This window comes from Dendrobium catenatum, unplaced genomic scaffold (assembly GCF_001605985.2).
Source record: "Dendrobium catenatum unplaced genomic scaffold, ASM160598v2 fragScaff_scaffold_706, whole genome shotgun sequence".
In the NCBI taxonomy this organism is placed as follows: Eukaryota; Viridiplantae; Streptophyta; class Magnoliopsida; order Asparagales; family Orchidaceae; genus Dendrobium; species Dendrobium catenatum.
The window spans coordinates 1142497-1166248 of record NW_021319168.1 but is presented as its reverse complement, the minus strand read 5'-3'; the positions used below and the strand labels follow the sequence as shown (position 1 = coordinate 1166248).

Below are 23752 nucleotides of genomic sequence, written 5' to 3'. Positions count from 1 at the left end.
ATTATGGTATAATTAAAGTTTTTATATTTAATCGAACTTGAATCGAGCTTTTTATCGAGCTTGTTCATGAACATCAACTGATGTTGTTCGCAAACATAAACGAGCTGAACGCATTAGTGTTCAAGCTTGTTTATTTAAGAATCGAGTATTTAAAATATTGTTCAAGTTTGTTTGTTAGTTAATTAAACGATCACGAACGAGCTTTAATCGAACCGAACAACTGGTTCACTTGCAGCCCTAATACCACCTATGGCTATTCACCTATGGCTATTCAGAATTTGTTGAAGTGTTTTAAAACAATTTTTATTTTATTGAAAATATTCTTAAATATATTTTTTTGTTTTCATGCTATTTTAATCCCTTATCATCAACTTAGATACTCAATTTTAAATCTCCCCAATTTCTCTTATTTTAATGTATTAACAAATGTTTTTTTTTTTCTTATCCAGAGAATTTAATAAGTTGCATTGTATAAATTTTTAGGAAGAGGGACTTGTAAAATTTGGACTTCGTTTGGGAAGACTTTCTTACTGCTTTAAAAGCAGTAAAAAGGTCATCTCAAATAAAATCTTAGTAAGAAAATTGGCCCAAACACAGCGTTGAACTTAGACTCTCATTTTAGTTCATAAATAATTACAGTGATGATGATCATTTTGTTAGAAAAATTAGTGAAGATTAAGAGGATGCTTAGCTCGATGAAAAAGTTAAATGCTAAGTATTCTAAATACAGGAGTTCTATATATTTTATTGTTTGGTTTGATGAAAAAGTAATGTATAGAAATTTCTTGATGAAGTAAAATTTCACTATGTAGTTTATTTTCTTATGAATTCAAATTTTAAAATACAACACGTGCTACCATAGCTCTTGAAGGCAGTTGCCATCTACCACCATCGATCGCTACCCACCCATCGGAGGCGTCGGCCACTGCCCAACATTACCTGTCACCTCCAATATTGGAGGACAATCATTGCTACTGTCGATCATCATCATCATTGAGCTTTACATTACATTTTATTGCTTAAATCAAACAAAAAAAAATCACATACATTTATTTCGTATTCTTCCAAACAACTCCCAACATTTAAAATGTATTGCATTCTCTTTACATTATATTCTAATTTACTATGCATTCATTTTTTAGAAAATAAACCCTCTAAATATTAAGTTGATACATTGTTATTTTGATTGATTGCTAAAAAAAAAAAAACTTTTAATCTCATTTAATAAAATAGTTATTTGGTTGTGTGTGAAGAAAATGATATAATAAAAATAAAATGATCATATAATAATTTTAAAATGAGAAGTTCAAATATATTTAAATGTATTTTTTATTCTTATAAATTCTAATTGAAAAATATATATTTTTTCCGATGAGCACGTGTGAAATTTTATTTGGTATTCTCTCTTTATAATCTATGATGTCTCTAATAATTATAATAAAAAAAAATTATATTATTTGAAATTTTAGTAAGGGCTTTAAATTATTGGCGACACAGGCTCATTGGCTAAGGTTATGGCCTATGGGCTTGGCCCATCAGATTGGTAGAACTGGCTAATCTGTCACGGCATGAATGGCCCAATGGACTTTTCAATTGGTTTAGCCCATTGTTTAAAATTTCACCATTCCCCTTATCATCCTCCAGCATTATAAAAATTTCAGTAAAAATTATATTGAGTGTTTAGTTGGAATTATACCATCTTATAACTATAATGTAATTTTTCTTAATAGGTCATCTAATATTTTGATCCTCTCTCTCTCTATCTCTCTCTCTATCTCTCTCTCTCTCATATTTTATGGCATGTTTTGAAATTGTTGGGTAGTTTTACTCAATTTTTTTTGTGTTGTAGGCATCTTTTAGGACCACTTTCTTACTACTTCATAAAACTATTTTTTAGTACTAAAATATCTCAAAACAAGAAGAAATTAGTGGTCTAAAACTGTTAAACTAAGCCATAATACGAAACTTATGACTTATCATCAAGAGGTTCAAACATTCTACATTAGAAACTAATTCTTTATGAGGTAGATGAAACTATACATTTCATCCATCGGAACATCCAATTCCTCCACCAAACCCCCACGAGGCTAGGAAACTGCCCCATCCATGCCATCAGAGTGATCCAAAGAAGGTGACACAACAACAATTGTGCTTTCAGATCTGCATTTGAGATAAGAGAAACCAATACATCTATGACAGATATAGAATCGATAGATTTTGTAGTATTAGGCAATAATTCCTTCGCAGTGGAAGAATGTGGTGATTTATCATGAATGTTGCTGGAAGAACCATTCAACACCGCCAAATTAACAAAGCAAGATTCATTCTCAACAACATCACGCTAAGTAGGAGGCTGACAATTAGTATTAATAGATGGAGAGATAACAAGATTCACATTCTTAGTACAATCTTTAACTGTTACATAAACACCATAATCCTCAGGACCCAAAATGACATGATCAGACAGAAGTCCCACCCTAGTAGAGGGTAAAAGCAAAGATTCATTTTCTCCAAAACCCCCAGTTGCAGCCTCTGCTCTAGCAACCAAAGAAAAATCAACACAACTATTACCTTGAACGTCATGAGAAAGTTGAGGCTCTAACATACAACCAGCATTATTCAAATTATCCCTAACAAGGTTAGGGGCCTTGAGTAAATGAGGATGAAACCGAATACATTCTTTTTTAGTATTACCTAACACTTTGCAATGCTCACAATAGGATGGAAACTCATCCATCACAACACTTTGAATATAACCAAATTTTTTAGGGTCAATCCAAACATTATCCGGATAGCATTTCGTTATATCAAGCTCCACAAACACCCTAGCAACAGACGGACAGGAGCCCACCATAGTGACAATATCAATACGAAGGGGGCAGCCAAAAATGGAACCCAGGCCATGGAGAATATGGGGAGCAAAAAAATAAGGAAGAAATCTCAACCTCGATATTGAAAAACTTATATTTTGAGGCAAGAAAAACTAACAAAGAGAGAAGCTCGTATATGAGTTTTGTAAAAATATAAATGACACTACGTACTCTATGTTAGAAGTATTTACTTATTATATATTTAATGGATCAGAAAATTTTCAAGAGGAAGATTTGCCTAAAAGTAACTATCATGATAAAGCACACATTTTTTGTTTGAAATTAATATTTTGATTGATTCAAAACTTCTATTCTTTTTTTTATTTAATGGTGGAGTATTAATTCTCTAATTATAGAAATATTTTCAGGAACCTAAGCAATAAAAAAATGTTAATCAACTTTGTTTCATGCTTGTATTTTTATGTCAGAGTTCTACACCTTAGTTTTGTATGAAAATTTTATACACACAAAATACAATTCACTAGAAACATCAATATTTTTATATTAAAAATTCAAAAAGGAAAAATAACTATGGAGCCTGACCTGTTTGAAATTGTCCACAATATAAATGAAGTTACAGAAGTTTGTTTTTCCTCTCAGTTGGAGAAAATGAAATTATAAAGCTTAAAATACTAGTTTTATTTCATGTGGTTGTAGTAAAGAGTGTTATGAAAGGCAATAAATGGAGGTGATGACGACCAATAGAATGTGATAAAAAAATGGTAATAGCGTACTATGATAGTTTGGTATCAATGAACGAGAGGTAGCTATTGGGCAACAATAGTCGAGTTATAGTGGTAAGCAACGACAAATTTCTAATGATAGTCATATAATTGTAATTAGAAAAAGATTGTCAGATGATGGTGATTTGACAACAATAGTTCGGTAATAAAAATCACGATGAATGTGATCATTGACGATGATTGTCATTATCAATAGTTGGACAAGACTTTGGAGTTTTTCGCATCTCTAAGTTCTTTCCAATTCGAGATCTCTTTTATATCGAGAAGAGAGATATGTTTAAGACTCGTGGGAGCGATATTTTAGTAATTTTTACAAAATCCCAAACACTCCATTAACATCCTTAATGATACAAGAATTAAGTTTTCTTGGGCTTGATGGATTCCTTTCGTCGGGACACTCAACAATAAGCACTTAAAATTTAGAGATCGTTTGATCCGTTAATTAATAAATAATAATATTTATAACTATACTTTAAATTAATATTTGATTTGGACTGATAATGAGCTCAGATCATTACACTTCTGTGTTGTTGGATTGTTCTCATTGAAAAGTTCACTCCAATCATATGTTTGCAAAAATAAGAGTTCAAATAATCCTGAATTTCATTAAATATATTTTCTTTTCAATTCAAATAGGCATTAAGATTCGTGCTTATTCAATAAATATTCTATCAACATATCCTACTTATTTACTATAAATTTGATGATATTTTAGAAATCTATAATTTGAAAATTTTTTCTTATTTTCATCATGTATTAAAATTTTAGCTCATTTATTTAATAAGTTAAACTCAATAACACTTAAACTCTGACTTATTTAAACATAATATTTATGAAATACACTAATCTCAATGTAAGTTCAATGACTTCGCGCTTCTCTACAGTTTTTATTTTTCCTCAACTCATATTACAAGCAAAACAAGTGTTCCGCCGGCACAAGTTAACGCCAAAAGCACGCCGCCGGGATCCGGTCACAGCAGCTGATTCGAACGCTCTCACCTCTTCCCGCTTCAACACGACGCAAAAAATAATTCTTAAAAAAAAAAAGGTAAATCAATTCCTTAGCTTTGCCTCCAAAACTCGATCTATAAAAGGCCCCCAAATCACAAGAGAAAATCGAAATAGAAAGCAATACCTAATTTCCTTCTTCGTTTCTTTCCCTCCTTCCCTTTCAAAACCCTAAGCTCCTCCCTCGCCTCAGATCCAATCTCACCTGCATCACTTTCCTCCATGTCCGGCATCGACAGCTCGAGCCTCGCGGAGATCCTTCCTCGCCCGCCCAATCGGCAGTTCAAATTAGGTTCTGAGGATTTCCCTCCTTTTCGATGCGTAGTCGCCGGCGTCACTGAGAAGGGGAAGGTGTTGGTGCCATCCGTTAATCCGTTCAGCTGCGCTCTACCGATGAGCAATAGAAGAATGCAGAAAGTTATTCTTGAGTTGAAAGCGAGAAGAGATTGAACCAATGTAATTAACAATAACTTTTTAACTCGTTAATGATATTTGCTTGTGTTGCTGCCGTCTTGTTTGCATATTGGGCTATATTAGTTGATTGTTTTGCATGAATAAATTTCAAATTATTTATGTGGTTCAATATAACGCTCTAATTTCATAGCTCCAATCTTCTTGTATATAAATTATCACATTTCTAACTTATTTATAGTAGGAATTTGTGTTATTTATTACCGTAATACTTTTCTTTTTAGTTTCTCTTCTCTTGTTTATGCATATTTTGCTCTGTCAATTTAGTAAATGTACTGTCCTTTCCAACTGTCTCACTTCAAATATGATATTAAAATGATGATTCTAGATTCATTGTCAGGTCACCTCAAAAATTTAATACACATTACAATGTGTAAGTTTGCTCATCCATCTTCCTCCTCTTAGTTTGACTTCCTCTCACAGCTTCTAATCTTTCTCATCAACTACTAGGCCCCTTTTCATCTTTATCTATTTCGTGCATATTTATGCAGCATGTGATCTCCTAGATTCTATAATGTTGATTGTTTCAGTGACTTTTGTGCTCACTACATCAATGCTATCATATAATACTATATGTTAGAGCATTTCATTCTCTTATGACATTACTCTTTGCCAATAGTCTTTATTAGTATCCCATTCAAAGATTGATGCAGTCAAGGACTTTGGTTTTCCTTATTGGCTCTTCGTTTCCCAAGCCACCCCATCAGTTTCCTTGCTATTGGCTGCTCGTTTTTCCCTTTTGTGGCTGCTTGATTTTCCCCATTTGTTGAAACCTATGCATGATGCTTAATTTTCTAATTAATTGGGCTGGTTTGGAAGAGCTTTGTGGCTGTTTTGAAAGGCTTCTATTGGCTGTTTGGGTGGCAAATTTAAGTGAGCATTTAATATAATTTCCCCTTATTTTTTTTATATAAGGTGGTTGATTTCTTTGTGGAAAAAATGGAGAGATTTATAATGAATTGTTGGAATGTGAAACCTACGGGTTTTTAGCTTACGAGCTATAATCTCTACTTTTCTTCTTCTATTTCGTCTCAGCATTCTATCTACTTCTTCTTTCCACGGTTTCCATTCCACTTGTATCTTTTTTTTTTCAAAATTTGTATAAGTTGTAAGGTGTCGTTGCGTCGTGTTTTATTTAAATTATTTGTTATTGTTATCCATTTTATTTAAAGTTTTAAGGTGTATTTTTATTTATAAGAGTATTGCTATGTTTATGGTAAGTAAGACTTGAGTTAGCAATACTTTTCTTCTACTTAAACAAGTTTTTTGACATATCTATTAGGTCGGACCCCTCTTGGGTCGGTTAAACCGACACTAGTGGACCAGTTTTAACCTATAGCAGGTGGCCCAAGTTGGGCGGAACTAGGGAAGAGAGAGAGGGAGGGGGCAGATGCTCCTAGAGGGTCCACATGCTAATTAAGTTTGCTTTGGAGGGAATTTTTGAATTAGGGGGGCTGTTTAGAAAATTTTTAATTGTCCTTTGTCTTTAATTAGTTTCTTTTGTGGAAGGGTTGGGGTTGCATGCTAGATTTGATTTCTCTTGAAGTTCCTTGGTGTTTTGGGCGCTAGACTACCTTGTCTAGAGATTTGGGAGAGACCCCTCCTCTTGAATTGAGGATCACTTATATCTTATTTTCATGTTTGTTTGGCTTTCATTCTCCTATTGTAATCCATCGGTTTGGGGTTGATTTTGCTCATATTTTGCTCATATTTTGCATTATTCTTGCTGTTTTCACCCTAAACCATAAACCCTAAACTCAAGTATTACCCTTAGGGTTACTTGCGAACTCAAGTACTTTCTATTAAATTGGTATCAGAGCGTTGTCTCGTGACCATCGGCGATTGAAATCCAGAAATTTTAGCAAAGAAATTTCATCCGCAGAAGATCTTCTCGTAAATCTTGGGAAGAAAGATGGTCGGGAAGAAAGTCGAAGTTTTGGAAGGTGAAATTGGACAACTAAAATTAAATTTGGACGAAAAATTATATTAATTTTAAAATCAAATTTCCTCTAACAACGAACGGTTGGAAGGAAAGTTTACTTTGATGGAAGAGATGTTGAAGAAATTGCTAGAAGTGAAGACTAATCTGGCGACATCAGAAGCAATGGAAAACATCGACGGCAATGGAAGGGGTGGAAACCCTAACATGTTTAAGGGAAGGGAAAATCAGGAGGTGAATATCTTGGAGGGCAAAGATGGAATGCCTCACCTAGAATCATGGAGCACTGATTTTGAAAGAAGGGTTGCTGATTTTGTAGGGAGAAGGGAGGAATACTACCGCAGAGGTGCTGAATTTGAAAGAAGAAGAGGAGAATTTGATGAAGGGGGTGGTTATAAACCCCAAAGGGAAGACCATAACAACTGGGGAGTACCTCCTCTTCGTGGAATGAGAGGTTATGGAAGGTTCAGGGGCAACGGGGGTGACCCGAAGGTGAGAAAGTTGAAGATGTCCATCTTTGAGGGCGAGTATGACCATGGTTGGATCTACAAGTTGGAATGATATTTCATCGTCAACGGGTTGACAGAGGAAGAAAAGCTGATGACAGCCTAACTGTGTTTGGAGGGGAAGGCACTGGTATGGTACCAATGGCGAGACCTGAGGCAACCCATCCGAAGCTAGAGGGAGTTCAAAGAGTGCTTACTAGAACATTTTCGAACCGGTAGGGGAGGAGGCTTCTATAAGCAATTCTTTGCTTCGACACAGGAGGGGATTGTGGTAGATTACCGTGACCGATTTGAGTATTTGGCCAGTTGATTGTACCGACTCTCTGAGATGGTGTTGGAGGGGAACGTTATGAAAGGGCTTACACCGGAGATACGAGCAATGGTTAGAGTGATGAGGCCAAGAGACTTGGGGGAGGTCTTGGAGCTAGCTTAGTTGGTGGAGGATCAAAAGCAGCTGGAGAGAGGGGTGAGGGGGTGGGGGGGATTGTACAGCAAGACCATTACCTTAGCCCCCAAGGGACCAGCGTTAGGGAGTTTGAAGGAAGTGTCCAAGGAGAGAACTGGAAGAGGAAATGGGGGAAGTTTCAAAAGGTTGACAAAGAAGGAGATACAAGAGATAAGGGTGAAGGGGTTGTATTTTAGGTGTGATGAGAAGTACATGCCAGAGCATAGGTGTAAGGACCGAACTCTTCAGGTTATCATCGTCTGTGATGACGAGAAAGTTGAAGAGGGAGGTGGAAGCAGGTTAGAAATGGAGGAAGAGGAGAAGTTGCATCTGGATGTGACAGAAGTCTCCCTAAACTCAATAGTGAGGTTCACCGCTAATTACACTATGAAGGTGAAGGGAGAGAACGGATAGGGAGTAGTGTTGATAGATAGTGGGGCAACCCATAATTTCATCTCCACCCAGATTGTTGATTTATTAGGGGTGAAATTAGTAGATACAAGAGGCTACGAGGTGATTATGGGCACGGGACATGTAGAAATGAGTAGAGGAGTTTGTAGGGGAGTGGTGTTGACCATTCGAGGGATACATGTAAGGGAGGATTTTCTTTCCTTGGAGTTGGAGAGTACGGATGTCATCTTAGGGATGAAATGATTGCAATCCTTTGGGGAGACCAAAGTAAATTGGGGAGCAATAAGGATGGAATTGGTTGTGGGGGGAAGGAGAATGGTGATTCAGGGTGATACAGGGTTGTCCAGAGCATGAGTATCTAGGGGAACAAACAGTTAGTACGGAGTTGCCAGCTACAGTTACAGAGGAGTTAGAAGTGATATTAGAATCACTGGAGCTACGAGGTGTCAGATCATATAAAAAGGGAAATCAAAGAAGTGCTTATTAGGTGGAGGGGCCTTCACGAATTTGATGCTACTTGGGAACCCTATGAGATTGTAAAAGATCAGTTTCCTTCATTTCACCTTGGGGACATGGTGAGTTTTTAAGAGGGGATACTGTTAGGCTGGCCCCTCCTGGGTCAGTTGAATTATCCCTAATGCACCGATTTTTACCTATAGCAGACGGCCCAAGCTGGGTGGAACCAAGGAAGAGAGAGGGAGAGAGGGAGGGGGCGGATGCTCCTAGAGGGCCCACATGCTAATTAAGTTTGCTTTGGAGGGAATTTTTGAATTAGGGGGTTATTTAGGAAATTTGTAATTGTCCTTTGTCTTTAATTAGTTTTTTTTGGGGAAGGGTCAGGGTTTAATGCTGGATTTGATTTCTCTTGAAATTCCTTGGCGTCTTGGGCTCTAGACTACCTTGTCTAGAGATTTGGGAGAGATGATCCTCCTCTCGAATTGATGATCACTTGTATCTTGTTTTCGTGTTTGTTTGGCTTTGATTCTCTTATTGCAATCCATCGTTTTAGGACTGATTTCGCCCAGATTTTGCAAACTCAAGTACTTCCTATCAATATCCTACACGAGAACACTTCCAATTGAATCAACATATTTTTCGAATTTCTATTATGTTGCTGGCTAGGCTTCCTTTCCTTCAATTTATGGTATTTAGATATCAGCGAGACAGCGAATTTCTTGTGATAATATTGTTGATTATCATAATCCTAATCATGATGGCTTACAACCTCTTGTTCATACTATGCATGGAGAATCTTTTTATTAAATTGATTTCTTTATGCATTTTCCAGATTAGGAAAAATGACAGAGCAACGGTGTTTAAAGTCCAGCCTTGTGAAAAAACAATAAAAGAAGAGCAGAAGGAAGCAATTGATGAAAAGATTCTTCTACCTAAGTCAGGAAAAAATCACAGGAAAAGGAGAAAATCAATCGCTCCGTTACCCAAAGCATGTGAAGTTCAAGGTTCTGAATCAGCCGATGGTACTTCCCATACAAATTGTTGTTTTCGCATTCATTTTTTTTTTACTGTTCTTAGTATCTCTATGTATGTAATGGATATTCATTTAGTATAGAAATTAATATTATTGAATAATCAGCTTCTTTTACTTTTTTCCAGGATCCAGTTTTATTGGATTGGGTGCTTCTAATAGCAGTCGGTATGATAGTTCCCTAAGTAAGCTGGAACCTCTCTTGGATTGATTTATGAATTGCACTTGTAGATTGTCACTAATAGTTAATGTGTTTGGGCAGGTTTGCTGACAAAGAAGTTTCTCAATTTGCTTTTGGAGGCTGGTGATGGCACTCTTGATCTGAATAAAGCAGCACAAGAGTTAGATGTATGCTACTAATTGTTTAATAAGGTTTTGTTTTGGACAATTTCCTTACTGCTTAATTTGTAAAGCTGCTGTTCAGAAAATAAAATTTTAAAATTATTGTAGAAAGCAATTTCCTAGCTCAGAAGTAATGTTTTTTTACGGCAGCAAAAAAGTATTGACAAATAGAAATTATGATAATGATCTGAAAGCAAGCAATAATAAAGCCGCCCAAAATGAAGCTCAAGTCATAGCATGTATAGTTAGGGGTGTTAATTCGGGTCGACGGGTCGGGTTCGGGTCGAACCCGAGTTGACTCGGCTCTAAACATGTCAACATGAATTCGATCGTTTTTGTAAATGGGTCGGCTATTTCAACCCGTACCCAACTCGTTGACGACAGTGACAGCACACGAAGCAACGAGAGGGCGCGAAGCGGCTCGCGACGAAATCTGTTGGACGACGCACGCGAAGTGATGCAACTTGTCGGGCACTCGACATAGGCAGCAGATGCGGGTAGAACATTTCAGGGTCATTTTCAAGTTTCTAGGTCAACCTGAACCCAACACGAGTTTTTAAACGAGTCGGTTTGTTCAACCCGAGCCCGACTCTTTTCTCAAACATGTCGATCTGAATCCGGATTTTTCTGGGTCAAGTTTCGAGTCATGTCAAAAATTAACACCCCTATGTGTAGTTGATGTCTTAATATTCCTGTAATACTTTCTTAATAGCATATGCATACCTCTAACTTTCTCTCTCTTGGTTTTGGACAGGTTCAAAAGAGAAGGATGTATGACATAACCAATGTTCTCGAAGGCGTGGGCTTAATTGAAAAGGGCTTGAAGAATATGATACGATTAAAGTAACTGTTGAATCTCCTTTTTGTTATATTCTTCCGAACAATTATAAACTACTTCCCAACTCACATTCTTCTTTGCAGGGCTACCCACATGTCAAGACCAAAGGAGATGGAAGAATCTAGAGCTCGCTTGAGGGTATAAATTTACCGCTAATGTTTATTTTCACTTTTTTCTCTCCTGAGGATGTTCTTTCGCCTCTATTCAAAATTCCAGAAAGTTTTAGAATCTTCTAGAAATTTCCATAAACATAACCTTCCAGATGAATCCATGAATTTTCTTTGATAGAGAGAAGCTTCTAACATACAAAAATAAAACCAAGGAATGGTTTGGACTGAATTTAAGAGTTGGATATTTGGGTTATTTTGAATGCTTGCTAGGTGTCTAAGATATTTAGGATAAAAATTCCCAAATTGGTGTAATTATATTAGTATTGTATTCCCAAATTGGTGTAACTATAAATAGGTCTTAAGGATTTTATTTTGAAGCTTAAACAATGGAAATTATTCCTCCCCAGTTCTCTCTCATTGACCAAATTATTCTCTCATTCTCCTCACCCGAAGTTCCCATGACCACCTCTTGGTATTTTAACTTTTCTTCTTTGCTTCTTATTGGGATCAAGAGATTCTCTCTCTCTCTCTCTCTCTCTCTCTCTCCTATCATTTTCTTTTTCTCTACTCTTCTTGTCATTTCTTTGAATCTCCTCTATTCCTTATATTTTAACATCAGTCAATATCCTCCCTTTCATTACATTATTACAAATCTTCCTCACAATTCAAGCCTCAACTACACCACCTCTTAAACTGAAGCCCACCAACCTTTAGACTATGCATACTAAGAACTTAAAAAAGCTGTATTCCTTCATTGTGCTGCTGTAGATATTGTTCCTCTTTTCTTGCTATTTCAAGATGTAACAAATAATAGAGAAAATTAGTATTCTTTAGGCTATGCATACTACATACTTAGGTAGTTTAATGATTCAACTTAGTTTAATGATTTTATCAAATAATACAAATTATCTACTGTTTTTGTGGTTTTGTGGAGAATTCTTGTTGTTTACTGAATATTGATGAGAAATACTTGAGATCTACAAGTGTTTCCTATCATAACGGTGTGGTAAAAAAAAGGAGATTGGGAATGAAATAAAATAAAAAAAGCAGATGTGCCATTGTCATAAATTTCTTAAATTTAGGATTCATTAATAATAGTACACATTTTAGATATCTCGAGCCTTTGTTCAAAGTAACGGTGAAATAGATGGAGATATTATTAGTAGAATTCAGATTGGATGGTTGAAGACTTGAAGTTGAGTAATGTATCAGGCGGGCTTGTTGCGTGATAGAAAATTCCCTCTTAAACTAAACCTTAAATTTTATAAGATGGCGGTGAGACCTCTAATGTTTTATGATGCTGAATGTTAGCCATTTGAAATGAAGCATAATATTAAATTAAGTGTTGCAGATATGAGGATGCTCAGATGGATGAGTGACTTTACTCTTAAAGACAAGATACAAAACGAGCATATACGTGAAAAGATTGGAGTAGCTTCAGTTGAATATAAGATTAGAGAAAGTCGCCTTAGATGGTTTGATCACATAAATGACAACCTTTTGATGACCTAGTTAGGAGAGTATATCTATTAGATTTGATTTATATTAAGGTAGAGGCAGACCTAAAAAGACTTGGTTAGAAAATATTATAAATGATCTTTCTGTATCAGATTTAAATAAGAATTTAACTCTTAAGATAACACAATGGAGAAAAAAAGATTCATGTACCAACCCCACGTAGTCGAATTAATGCTTGATGTTGTTGTTGTTGTAGGGTTCATGGCATAAAATAAAAAAGTAAAATGTTTTTAATCAAAAACTTTTGCACTAATACCAATTTGATACATGGAAAGCATATGAAGTCTCACTTTTAAGCAAGATATAAAGGCTTTGTTTGGGACGGTTTTTTTATTGCTTCTTGAAGCAAATTTTTAGTATAAAGCTGCCTCAATAAGCAGTAAAAAAGCCGTCCCAAACGAAATCAAAGTCTTAAGTCCAAGGGAAAATCTTTCATTCAATTACATTATCATATTCATCCTATGGCTTCCTTTTTAAAGAGGAGGGTCTTTTAGTTGCAAAGTAACAAAATTTAATTCAATTGAATAACCTTTGCAAAAATAAAAAAATTTGAAATATTAACTTCCTGTTGATTGGTCTTCTATATTGTTTTAATACTGGTTTTTTCCAATCCCTTGCACTTAATTATTGAAATATATCTATGCGAATATTTTCTTATATTAGTGTTTGCTCCAAAATGTTCAGGCTGAAATTGAGATTATGAGTAAAGAAGAGCATAGATTGGATAGGTTGATCAGGTAGAGACTCTCTAATAAGATGGAACAATCTATATTTGCAAAAAAGTTCAAAGTTATCTTTTGATTATTCATATGTGGCTATCTTAGTTGCAAAACATCACATTTCTTCAATCTAGTTCCTATGCTATAAAGAATTGATCCCAAATAATACCTCAAGAATTAAATTGGGATCAATTTTAAAATTGAGGGGTTTCATTAGAGAAATGTGATGTTATAGAATTAAATTGCCCCTATACGAATAATCGGAGGGACTATTTTAGACTTTTTTACCTTCTATCTTCTATTTTTCATTTGCATGACATGATAAATTCCTTTCGCAGAGAAAGGCAAGAGCAACTAGCGGTTTTACTTCAAGATGAAAACAACAAAAAGTAAGATCTCACATCCTCTAATTTTAAGGCTTAGGCTTCATTTGGGACGGCTTTCTTACTACTCCTTGAAACAATTTTTTAGTACAAAAATTTTAATTTTTTAACTAAAAAGTTGTTTCAGAAAGCAGTAAAAAAGTTGTCCCAAATGAAACCTTAGTTTAAAGCTCCTTTAAGAAACAGTAAAAAAGCCGTCCCAAACGAAGCCTAAAACCACAATTAAGTGCTCGTCTTTATTTTTAAAGAAGCTTTTTGGTCCTTGTAGGTGGCGTTATGTTACCCAAGAAGATATAAACGCCCTTCCTTGCTTTGAGGTCTGCTTTATTCTTCTTACATTCCATCACGTGTGGTCGTTAGTAATTGATTTTTTTTTTAATTTTTTTTTTAATCTTATTTGTTATGTTTATTTCAGGATTCAACTTTGATTGCAATTGAAGCTCCACATGGCACCATAGTTGAAGTTCCAGATCCTAACGAGGTAAGAAAATAGTCAATGGGAGTTCCCTTTCATCAGTTAGATATGATGAATGAATGAGACGAATCTTTCTGTTGTTGAGACAGAGTTCGGAATTTCCACAGCGGCTTTCTATGGTTTTGAGAAGCTCCATTGGTCCCATCAATTGCTACCTCTTAAGGTACGCATCGGCTTTTATATATCGGCTATAGGCGAGTAAATGAGCAGAGTTCGAATTCGAGCTCGATATTTGATAGTTGATTTCGACTTGACTCGTTTGCACCTCTAATATGTATATGCTTTTTTTATGTATATATAAATATAATCTAGCATTAATATCGAATATGGTCAAATAAAGTCTTGTTCATATTTGGCTTGTTGAAGGTACAAGCTTACAAAAAAACTAGTCAAATTTGCGCTAATTGTCAAGCTGATGGTTATCGAACATGAATAAAGAGCTTTTTTTACATCCTTAGGGTTCGTTTGGGATTGCTTTTTTCGTTTTTAATGCTTTCTGAAATAACTTTTTAGTACAAAATCTTTTAGTTTAAGAATTTGTGTACTAAAAAAATTGTTTTAGAAAGCATTAATCCGTATTGATTTTGTCTTAAATTTAGTGATTTTGCTGACAGCCGACATGAGGAAAGATTTGGATCTTCGCAGACCGAAGGAATGGATTTGTGCTCCAAGCATAGTTGCCTTCCAATGGATGAAATAATGACTGTGTTTCATTCAAATGCTAGTAAACAACTTGCTTCAGAGTCTCCCAATTCGCAAGAATCTTTGAGCGGTATAGTGAAAATCGAGCCTTCAGATTTAGATGTAAGAACCCTCGTAGTCTCGTGCTTATATTTAGGGTTCCTTAGGAGCAGCTTTCTCATATCTTTTACTTTCACAATTCTATTTGATTATAACTTTTTTATTACTTGCAAAAATTTTTGCGTCAAAAAATAACTTTTTTATTATCCGATAACTAAAAGAAAGTTGCTATTTTACTTTTCTCATAATAGTATCACAAGTGCCCCCAACCTCGAGAAATTATTCTATGCGAAGACCGGATATAAAATGTCGTCCAGAGACCAATCAAAATGTGCCACGTTAGCAATACCGAGCCGTGGTACTGCTCGGTAACGAGCAGTAGCGAGCCGTGGCGCATTCTGGTTGATCTTCGGATAACATTCCGCATCCGCACAGAATAATTAATCCCCATCCTAACGATTAAACATTTATTTCTTTGCATTCTTCACGTGTTTATTTTTTTTTTTTTTTGCTGCAGAGGGAATCTGATTACTGGTTTTTATCAGAACTGGGAGTCAGACTTGCTGAAATATGGAGTGGATAACAACATTTGTTATTCAGATGTATGCTTTTGTGCTATTCCAGTCCTGGCGACAGCAGAATGGCCGTATGGAACAGGTAGATAAAGCATCCCTAGATAAAATACTGGAAAACAAAAATGATCAAATTGGTCATCAGACTATTCAGAATGTGATGCTATTGACTCTTAAGATTTTTTTGTAATTCTCCAATTTCATCACAAAATAAATTTATTTTGTGATCAAATTGAAGAACAAAAAAAATTCTGGGTCGAAATTAGCACACCCTGAATAATCTGTAGGCTGATGCGATCAATTTTTCATTGCATGCTGATCTTCATGTAGAAAGAGAATTTCTCTTATGATGGAAATTTGACTATGGTAAATTTGAAATTTTTTATTTATTTTAAGATTTGTGCAATATAAAAATTTGATTGATTGTTCTTATATTGCACTAATTTTAAAGTAAATGCGAGAATTTTAAAACTCCTTGCAAAATTTTGATCAGAGTTAAATTTTCTCCTTATTTGACGATGTGCTCCTAATGTAAATATGATCAGTTTCTTTTGCTTCTAAATAAGCGATTTGCTCATCTTTGAAGTAAATTTTATGAGGGAGATATTGTAGTGTAATGTCGTGTGCTTGTTATGTTTGAGAACCAGTTTGTATTGATCCAATTTCAAATAATTTTCAGATTCTAAATCTGAAAATTTAGGAAATTCGTGAATAGTGTATTTCATGACATTTTATTTATTGAATTTACGTACAAGTTATAAAATTATTATTTATTTGCTTATCTAAAATCTAAAATTTTATATTTATTTACATAAAATTTTATTATTTTACGTAAACTAAAATGAATACCTTAAAAGGACCATTTAGTCTTATTCACTGAAAGAGAATGTTAATGATATTTTTGACATGATTTGAAAATTTGAATATTATGTAAAAAATTTAAAAAATATAACCATTACATAATATAAATATATAAAGTTTATTTATTTATGTTTTATTTTAATCAAATGTTTAGAAGAATATAAAAGAAAATTTTTAATGCTTTTTAAAAGCTCTTTGAATTTTGTGAACTTTTATTAAAATGAGACTAATATTTTGTTTGGGATAAATTTTATATTGTTTTACAAAGTAATTTTATTAAAAATTTATTTAAAAAAGTAGTAAGAAAGTTGAAATGAAGGCTTCATTTCGTCATCTAATCTGTTTTAAACAACTTGTTTCATTCTAATAAATTTTATTTGTGATGATTTTTGTATTGGATTATAAAATATATTTTTAATTTTTGTACTAAAAAATTATTTTATAAATACTTAAAATTTATTTTTAAAAAACAATAAGAAAATTATCTCAAAAAAATCTAAGTTTATTAAAATTTCATGTTATTACAGAATATTCAGATATTTTTTAAAAAAGAAAATGAATAGTGTATTCTTTTGTAACAATTATAAATAAAATTCTACATGATTCTTTATCAATCTAAGGCTATCATTTGTGGGTCTAGCTCAATTCGTTTCACCCTTTTTTTAAAACGGAGATTTTGTTCAGCAATTCAGTTAAAAAATTATGCATTTTAGTTCAATCAGATTCACCCAACCTTAAAATGAAGGCTTCATTTCGTCATCTATCTGTTTTGTATGTTTGGTTTGTATATGATTTTATATTTTAATTCTTGCATTATAATCTTAATTAATATAAATAATTAATTTTTTAAAAAAATTTATTCTGTAATTATTACAAAATTGCGACCAATACTATATTTAACTTGAAACAATTAAGGGATAACGAAATAAAATGGTTATTATTACTAATTTTTATTTTTATTTATATTATCTTATTTTAAAAAAATAAAATAAAAAAAAGAAGAAATAAAATGGCTAGTCTAATATTAGTTGGGAGCTCAACATTAAAAAAATTAGATCCTCCTTATTTTTTTAAGTCTATTTTATATATTTAATATCATTTATATTTTATATTTTATTTTGATTAATTAAATTTCACCCTAAACCCTAAAGAATTAAATAGACAAATTATTTAAAAAAACTGCTCCTTTTCTTATTGGTCTAATTTCTAATTTTATTTAACATTTCTTTTGAAACAAACTATCACTTAAATTTAATAATTAAAATTTATTTAATATTTATTAATCGATTAAAAATAAGCAAAATTTTACAAAATATTGTGCAGCCTTTTTAGAGATTAACAATTATTTTTCGTCAAAAAATCTTTTGCAGGAGCCAAATAAAATTGTAGCAATAATCTCAATGGCAAAGTCGTAAAAAAAAAAAAGATAAAACTATCCGATAAACTTAGATGAGACTTTCGGATAACTAAAAACCTTAGAAAAGCCTACCGACCACACAAATTGAAGAGGAACAAGCCAGAAAATGGAGGCCAAACTCATCCTCTCCCCCTTCCCCTCCAAGCTTCACTTCCCCTCTCCCTGTCCAAAAATTCCCAGACAACCCTCCATCCTCTGTTCAACACTCTCCCCCAACAACAATTCTCAAGATAGCAGCAGCAGCAGCAGCAGCAATGGCAAAACAAAGGAAACCCAATCTCCCACCACTCTCAACATCAGATACAGAGCTCGGTCGAAAAGACAACAAGCCAAGCAAGAGAAGCAGAAGCAGGAAGAAAAAAACTTGCAGAAAGAACCAAAACCCGCGAAGAAATGGGAGGAAATGAGACTTTCAGAGAAGGCATTGGAGCTTTACCTGGGAGAGAAAGGAGTGCTGTTTTGGCTCAATAAGTTGGCCTACGCCTCCATCTTCGTTGTCATCGGCGCGTGGATTCTCTTCCGCTTTGTTGGCCCATCTCTCGGCCTCTATCAGCTGGACTCTTCCCCTCTCTCTCCGTCCTCCATCTTCAAAGACGGTTAGATATTTGAAAGAAAAAAAAAAATTAAATCTAATGATTTTGATTATTCCTCTTAAAATGTAATAGTGGAAATAAACTTCGACTAGTTTAATGGATTTTCCGTGCGACACTGGCTGTATATAGTCAAATACTAATGGATTGAAAATTCTCATGAAATATTTAATTTATAAGACTACTATGTCTTCGTGCCACAAAACAGGTGCAGGCTTCAAATCACCCATGGTAGCGAGAAATTATTATGTGCGGAGTTCAGACGGGAAGAACAATATGGACTGTGAGTACACAATGTGTCATATATGTGTACACATATTATGTACAATATATCACAGATCCGAACGGTTCTTCTCATCCAGACTCCATACAAAATAATTTCTCCATAGTAACATACCACCCTCCCTCGCTCTTTCTAAACCCAGCAGGCAGAGCATCTCACACTGCATAAATGGACCAACATTTTCTCCAATCAATTTGAATGAATATGCTAATTATTAAATGTAAATGATTAATTAATTTTAATTCAATTTGATATAATTCGTCAAATATTATTTATATTTGATAGGTAACAAAAAATTGCCTTATTGAGCAAGAATCTCAAGGCTTATTCAATTTGGAAAGTTCCAAAATTAAATATAGGACCATCTAAACTTCAATTTAAGCAAACATATAGTCAAATCAAACATCTTAAGGAGATGCACCAAACGATACCAAAATCAATCCAATACAAGCCCAAATGAGCCTAAATCAAAGGACTGAATCATATTGAAAGTTCAAAGCATAAATTGGATGATAAATTGATTTCTAAATATGACAGACTTATAGTCTAATCGAGTGGCCCCCACCCGACCATCGTCGAAATATTGCCCGATCACCACCAGACTCCTGTTGGACTATCGTCGGACCACCACTTGATCGTCGTCCATCATCAAACTTCCAACCCACCACCAACCGTTATCAGACTCCAGCATAACCATTGTCAGACCATTGCCCAACCCCCAATTATCGCTGGTGCCAAACTTTAATATAGCTGTCAACAGTCCCTAGACTTCAATCTGGTCACCGATCATAGCCGGATTTTAGCTTGACCATCATCGGACCACTGGCCCGTTGCCAACTACCGCCATATCATAGCCTTCAATCGGACTTCCGGCCAACTCTCTAAATTATTATAATTTTACCGCCTCTAAGTCAAGGGACAGGTCAACCTTTGTAAATCGCTTAAATTTAGTGGAATCTTTTCACCTAAGGAACACCCCGTGGTTTTTCTCTCTTTGAGTTTTCCACATAAAAAAATTATGATGGTTTTCTGCCCACTTTTGAACTACTTGTTTGTGTATTGGATATCAATGCATTGCTATGAAAAAAAATTTTAAGCGATTTACAAAGGTTGTCTCTACCCCATGAATATTCTACCCAGCAACATTATTTGATAAATTTAAATATTAATTCAACAAATATTTATAAATATTTAGCTTTTTATTTAATATTATGTTCATTTTTAAAATTCATATGATATACAAAATTGAATAATTTAATGAAATGAGTTAATAAATTAATAACTTAGTAAGATTATTAATATCAATAATAATATTTTTTTTATTGAATTGAATAATAAGCTTATTCAAATAAAATAATATTTATATCTAAAAAAAAATATTTTACTAATTTTTATTATTATATATTTTATTATAAATAAATATTACATATAATATTCAAAATAAAAATCAAAATGAATTAATCCTTCGAAAGTAGAGTAAAATAAAAATTATTAAAGCCTCAAATAAAATGCTAGCTTCACTTTCCATAATAAATAGGATTGATTTAATCATGATGTAAAAAATAGCCGTCTTTATACATTTTAAATGACGATGGTAGGATGACAAAAGTATAGTATTGGTTTGCGGCAATTGCTGATCATTGTACTCGTGGATGGTGAATGCAAGAAATTGCTATAAAATTCTTTAGCTCTCCCCACTCATGAACTCCCCTTTAATGTAGATAATGACGTCCTATGTTTATGATAAATTATTCTCTATAGAGTCTGAACGTAGAATGCCGTCCAGAAGCAAATCAAAATGCGTCATGTTAGCGGCAGCGAGCCACAATACCGTGCACAGGGGTAATGTGATGCATTCTGGTTGGTCTTCAGATGGTGTTTGATATCCACATATAATGATTAATCCCTATTTATAGACTTTTTGATAGGTTTATTTTGATAGATTTTAACAATTCCACTATTTATTATATTTATCGTATTAATGATAGATTATTTATAAGAGTCTTGCATTGGGTACCCATACCCACACCAACCCATGTCCCACCCATACCCAATGGGTATGGGTATGCCCATGACTTTGTGGGTGGGTATGGGTGGTACTCAACATCAGGAGATAAATCAATTTACATTATTAATCACCGTATATATTATATTACTACAATCCTCACTATGTAGTGTGCAACACTTAACAACGTTATGACTACGGTAAATTCTGATATGCTGCTTGAAAGTTCACAACATAGTTAAGGACAACAAGCCTCAAGGCCATCAGTCTGTGGTAGACTGCTTTCAAAAAGCATGGAAAGTGGGTGGGTATATGTGGGTAAGGAATCCTGGAAATCACCATGGGTGGGCGTAGGTGGGCGAAGCTCGTTCGAGTAAAGCATGGGTACACAATGGGTACCCAACCAGGATCCCATGTAGGGCTTTTTTATTTATCAAATATTTGATTTTCTTCATAATGTCCGAACCAAAAAATCTTGAGCACATTAGATTTGTCTCATTGAGTTGCTTGATTTGACTATAAGAACACCTGGATTGGAAAACATTTGATCCCTCAGTCGATATCTTGAAATTTTTAGTATGATTTAATTGCATGATTTGAGTTCATTGGGACTCAAATCAAATCATTAGTGGTGACGTGGATGTACCTGTCTTGTTGAGATATTAAATTTCGTCATAAGAAGATACTTAAAATAGCTAGGAAGAAGAGCAAAGCACCTAGACCCATACAATGTTTGTTCATTCCCTTTGACAGAACCAATCAAGACCATCTCCTTCTTCCATAAAACCATGCAAACAACTCTCAAAGCAGGAACAAGATAATTTAGAATAATCAAGATTTCTCTTTTATTAGAGTTAATTAGAATTATTCACTGCCATATGAGTATTAGAATATGTGTGTAATATTTATAGTAGAATTTTATGATCATTATTATTATAAAATATCCTCATTATTAAGAATATTTTCTTTTGTAGCATTTTCCTATAATACTATATTCTATTGACTATATATAACCACTCTTATATGCTCTTTAGACTTCACCACCTCTCTTTCAATCTCCTATAAATGCTTTTCTCTCATCACCACATATCTTTTAGTAATTTATACAGTAGAAAAAATCATTTTTATATGATTTTTTTGATAATTTAATTATTCACTGCCATATGAGTATTAGAATATGTGTGTAATATTTATAGTAGAATTTTATGATCATTATTATTATAAAATATCCTCATTATTAAGAATATTTTCTTTTGTAGCATTTTCCTATAATACTATATTCTATTGACTATATATAACCACTCTTATATGCTCTTTAGACTTCACCACCTCTCTTTCAATCTCCTAGAAATGTCTCCAAGTGCTCATTAATCAGGGGCGGAACCCCATTGGGGTCAGGGGAAACATTTTTATATGATTTTTTCGGTAATTTATTCATCTTCATTCATTTTTTAGTCTTTATTATAAGGTTTTTTAGGACTGGTTCCGCCCCTATCGTTAATCATACCAAATTTGAATAATACAGGCAGGAGCAGCAGGACCCTTGCCTGCAATTAATCTCTAGGAGTGTTGAAGTAAGCACACAGCGTCTCAAATTTGGGTTTTCTGCTATCACTTTCTCATTTCAACCAAGGAATTTCTATTGATATTCACCAGCTACGACAAGCCATTCTGATTTCCACCAAAGCTAAAGAGTTCGATGAAGAAGTTACAGTTCTGCCTTATGAGACTGCCATGAATATCATAGCAATTCCTTGGGATCTGTATATGGAGACGGCGCAGGCCGGCAGTGAAATGAGACGAAGTGATAGCAGAAACCTAAAATTGAGAAGCTATGTGCTTGCTTCAACACTCCTGATTTTGGTTTTTGTTCTTGTTTAGGGTTTATTAAAGTGTTTTTTTCACTAGGGTTTATGATTGATTTGCTCTTCCTTCATATATTATATTAGAAGGTTTGTAAGGCTAGCTTTCTTGATACTTTTGGCGAAGCGGAAGTTGTTTAGTGTGGGAGAGATTAATATTACGTGCAGACGACGAACGTAATTCATAATTCGGAGATCAAGCAAAATGCGTCACGTCAGCAATACCTAGCACAATATCGAGCGCGGTATCGAGTGGGAGTGACGTGGTGCATTCTGGTTGGTCTCTAGATGTTGTTCGGTGTTCACACAAAATAATTTGCCTCGATGTGGGATAGCGCACAGGCGGGATGCGGTTCGATGTGGGGTTGCATGCACGCAAGCGATGACACTATCCGGTGTGGCTTCACGCTCAAGCGAGGAAGTGGTCTGTTGCGGGGTCGAGCACATGCGGTTCAATGCAGCTGACCTGCTTGCTAAATGGGTTTATCTGAAACCGAATGTTTGGGTCAGGTTCAAGTTGAATTTTCGACGCCCCCTAAATCTATTTGCTCAAACTCAAAAAGACTAGTGTGATCATTATAAAAAAAAGGGTGCAATAAAAAATTAGAAAAAATCATGTTTATAAAAAATAATGCTATCTTGGCAGGAAAAAAATAAAAGCTTAACATGTTCTAAGGAAAATTTAATTAAAATTAATTTTAAAATTGTGAAGAAAACGTCATTTCACCTTTTCTTAGAAAACGTAAAATGGTTTTACTTTTTTTTTTATAATCGTATTTACTTATTTTAAATGATATATTATAAAATTTAAACTTGAAATTATATTTTCATTTAAAGATTTTGTATTTTTTTTAATTAATATTGAATATATAAATTAAAACCCCCTCTGCCTAAACAAAAAAACAAAAAAACAAAACAAAATAGAGAGACAGAGAGTCCTGTAGGTGCGTTGGAGAAATGGTAGACTCTACTCAGTATGAGAAGAAGAGTAACAAAAGTAGTATTTCCAGTCTAGTGTAAATGAAATTCTGTACCTTGATATCAATACATAAAGCTATATTTATAGAGCTATGACGTTACACGTGTGAGCTAACAATAGGTGGAGTACCATTCAAGAAATGGTACTCCACCTATTGTTAGAGCATCTCCAACCGAAC

At 34.1% G+C, this 23752-nt stretch overlaps 1 protein-coding gene across 1 annotated transcript; it reads left to right on the top strand.

Annotated features, from left to right (window-relative positions):
• Window positions 1–4670: 4670 nt before the first annotated feature.
• On the top strand, window positions 4671–16260 carry LOC110107638 (transcription factor E2FB-like). Its single transcript, XM_028695906.1, has 14 exons — window positions 4671–5023; window positions 9374–9379; window positions 9682–9871; window positions 10008–10064; window positions 10142–10227; window positions 10976–11064; window positions 11143–11197; window positions 13372–13424; window positions 13745–13795; window positions 14058–14106; window positions 14205–14270; window positions 14354–14427; window positions 14864–15068; window positions 15523–16260. Exons 1-14 carry the CDS (start codon window positions 4844–4846, stop codon window positions 15586–15588), a joined length of 1227 nt encoding a protein of 408 aa, XP_028551739.1. The 5' UTR covers window positions 4671–4843; the 3' UTR covers window positions 15589–16260.
• Window positions 16261–23752: the final 7492 nt, after the last annotated feature.

Excerpts from the sequence above, each read along its gene's own strand:
- LOC110107638 (XM_028695906.1), top strand. The coding sequence starts at position 4,844 with ATGTCCGGCATCGACAGCTCGAGCCTCGCGGAGATCCTTCCTCGCCCG. Across the intron at positions 9,872-10,007 it reads AGGTTCTGAATCAGCCGATG|GATCCAGTTTTATTGGATTG; the intron begins GTACTTCCCATA and ends ACTTTTTTCCAG. Across the intron at positions 11,065-11,142 it reads AAGAATATGATACGATTAAA|GGCTACCCACATGTCAAGAC; the intron begins GTAACTGTTGAA and ends TCTTCTTTGCAG.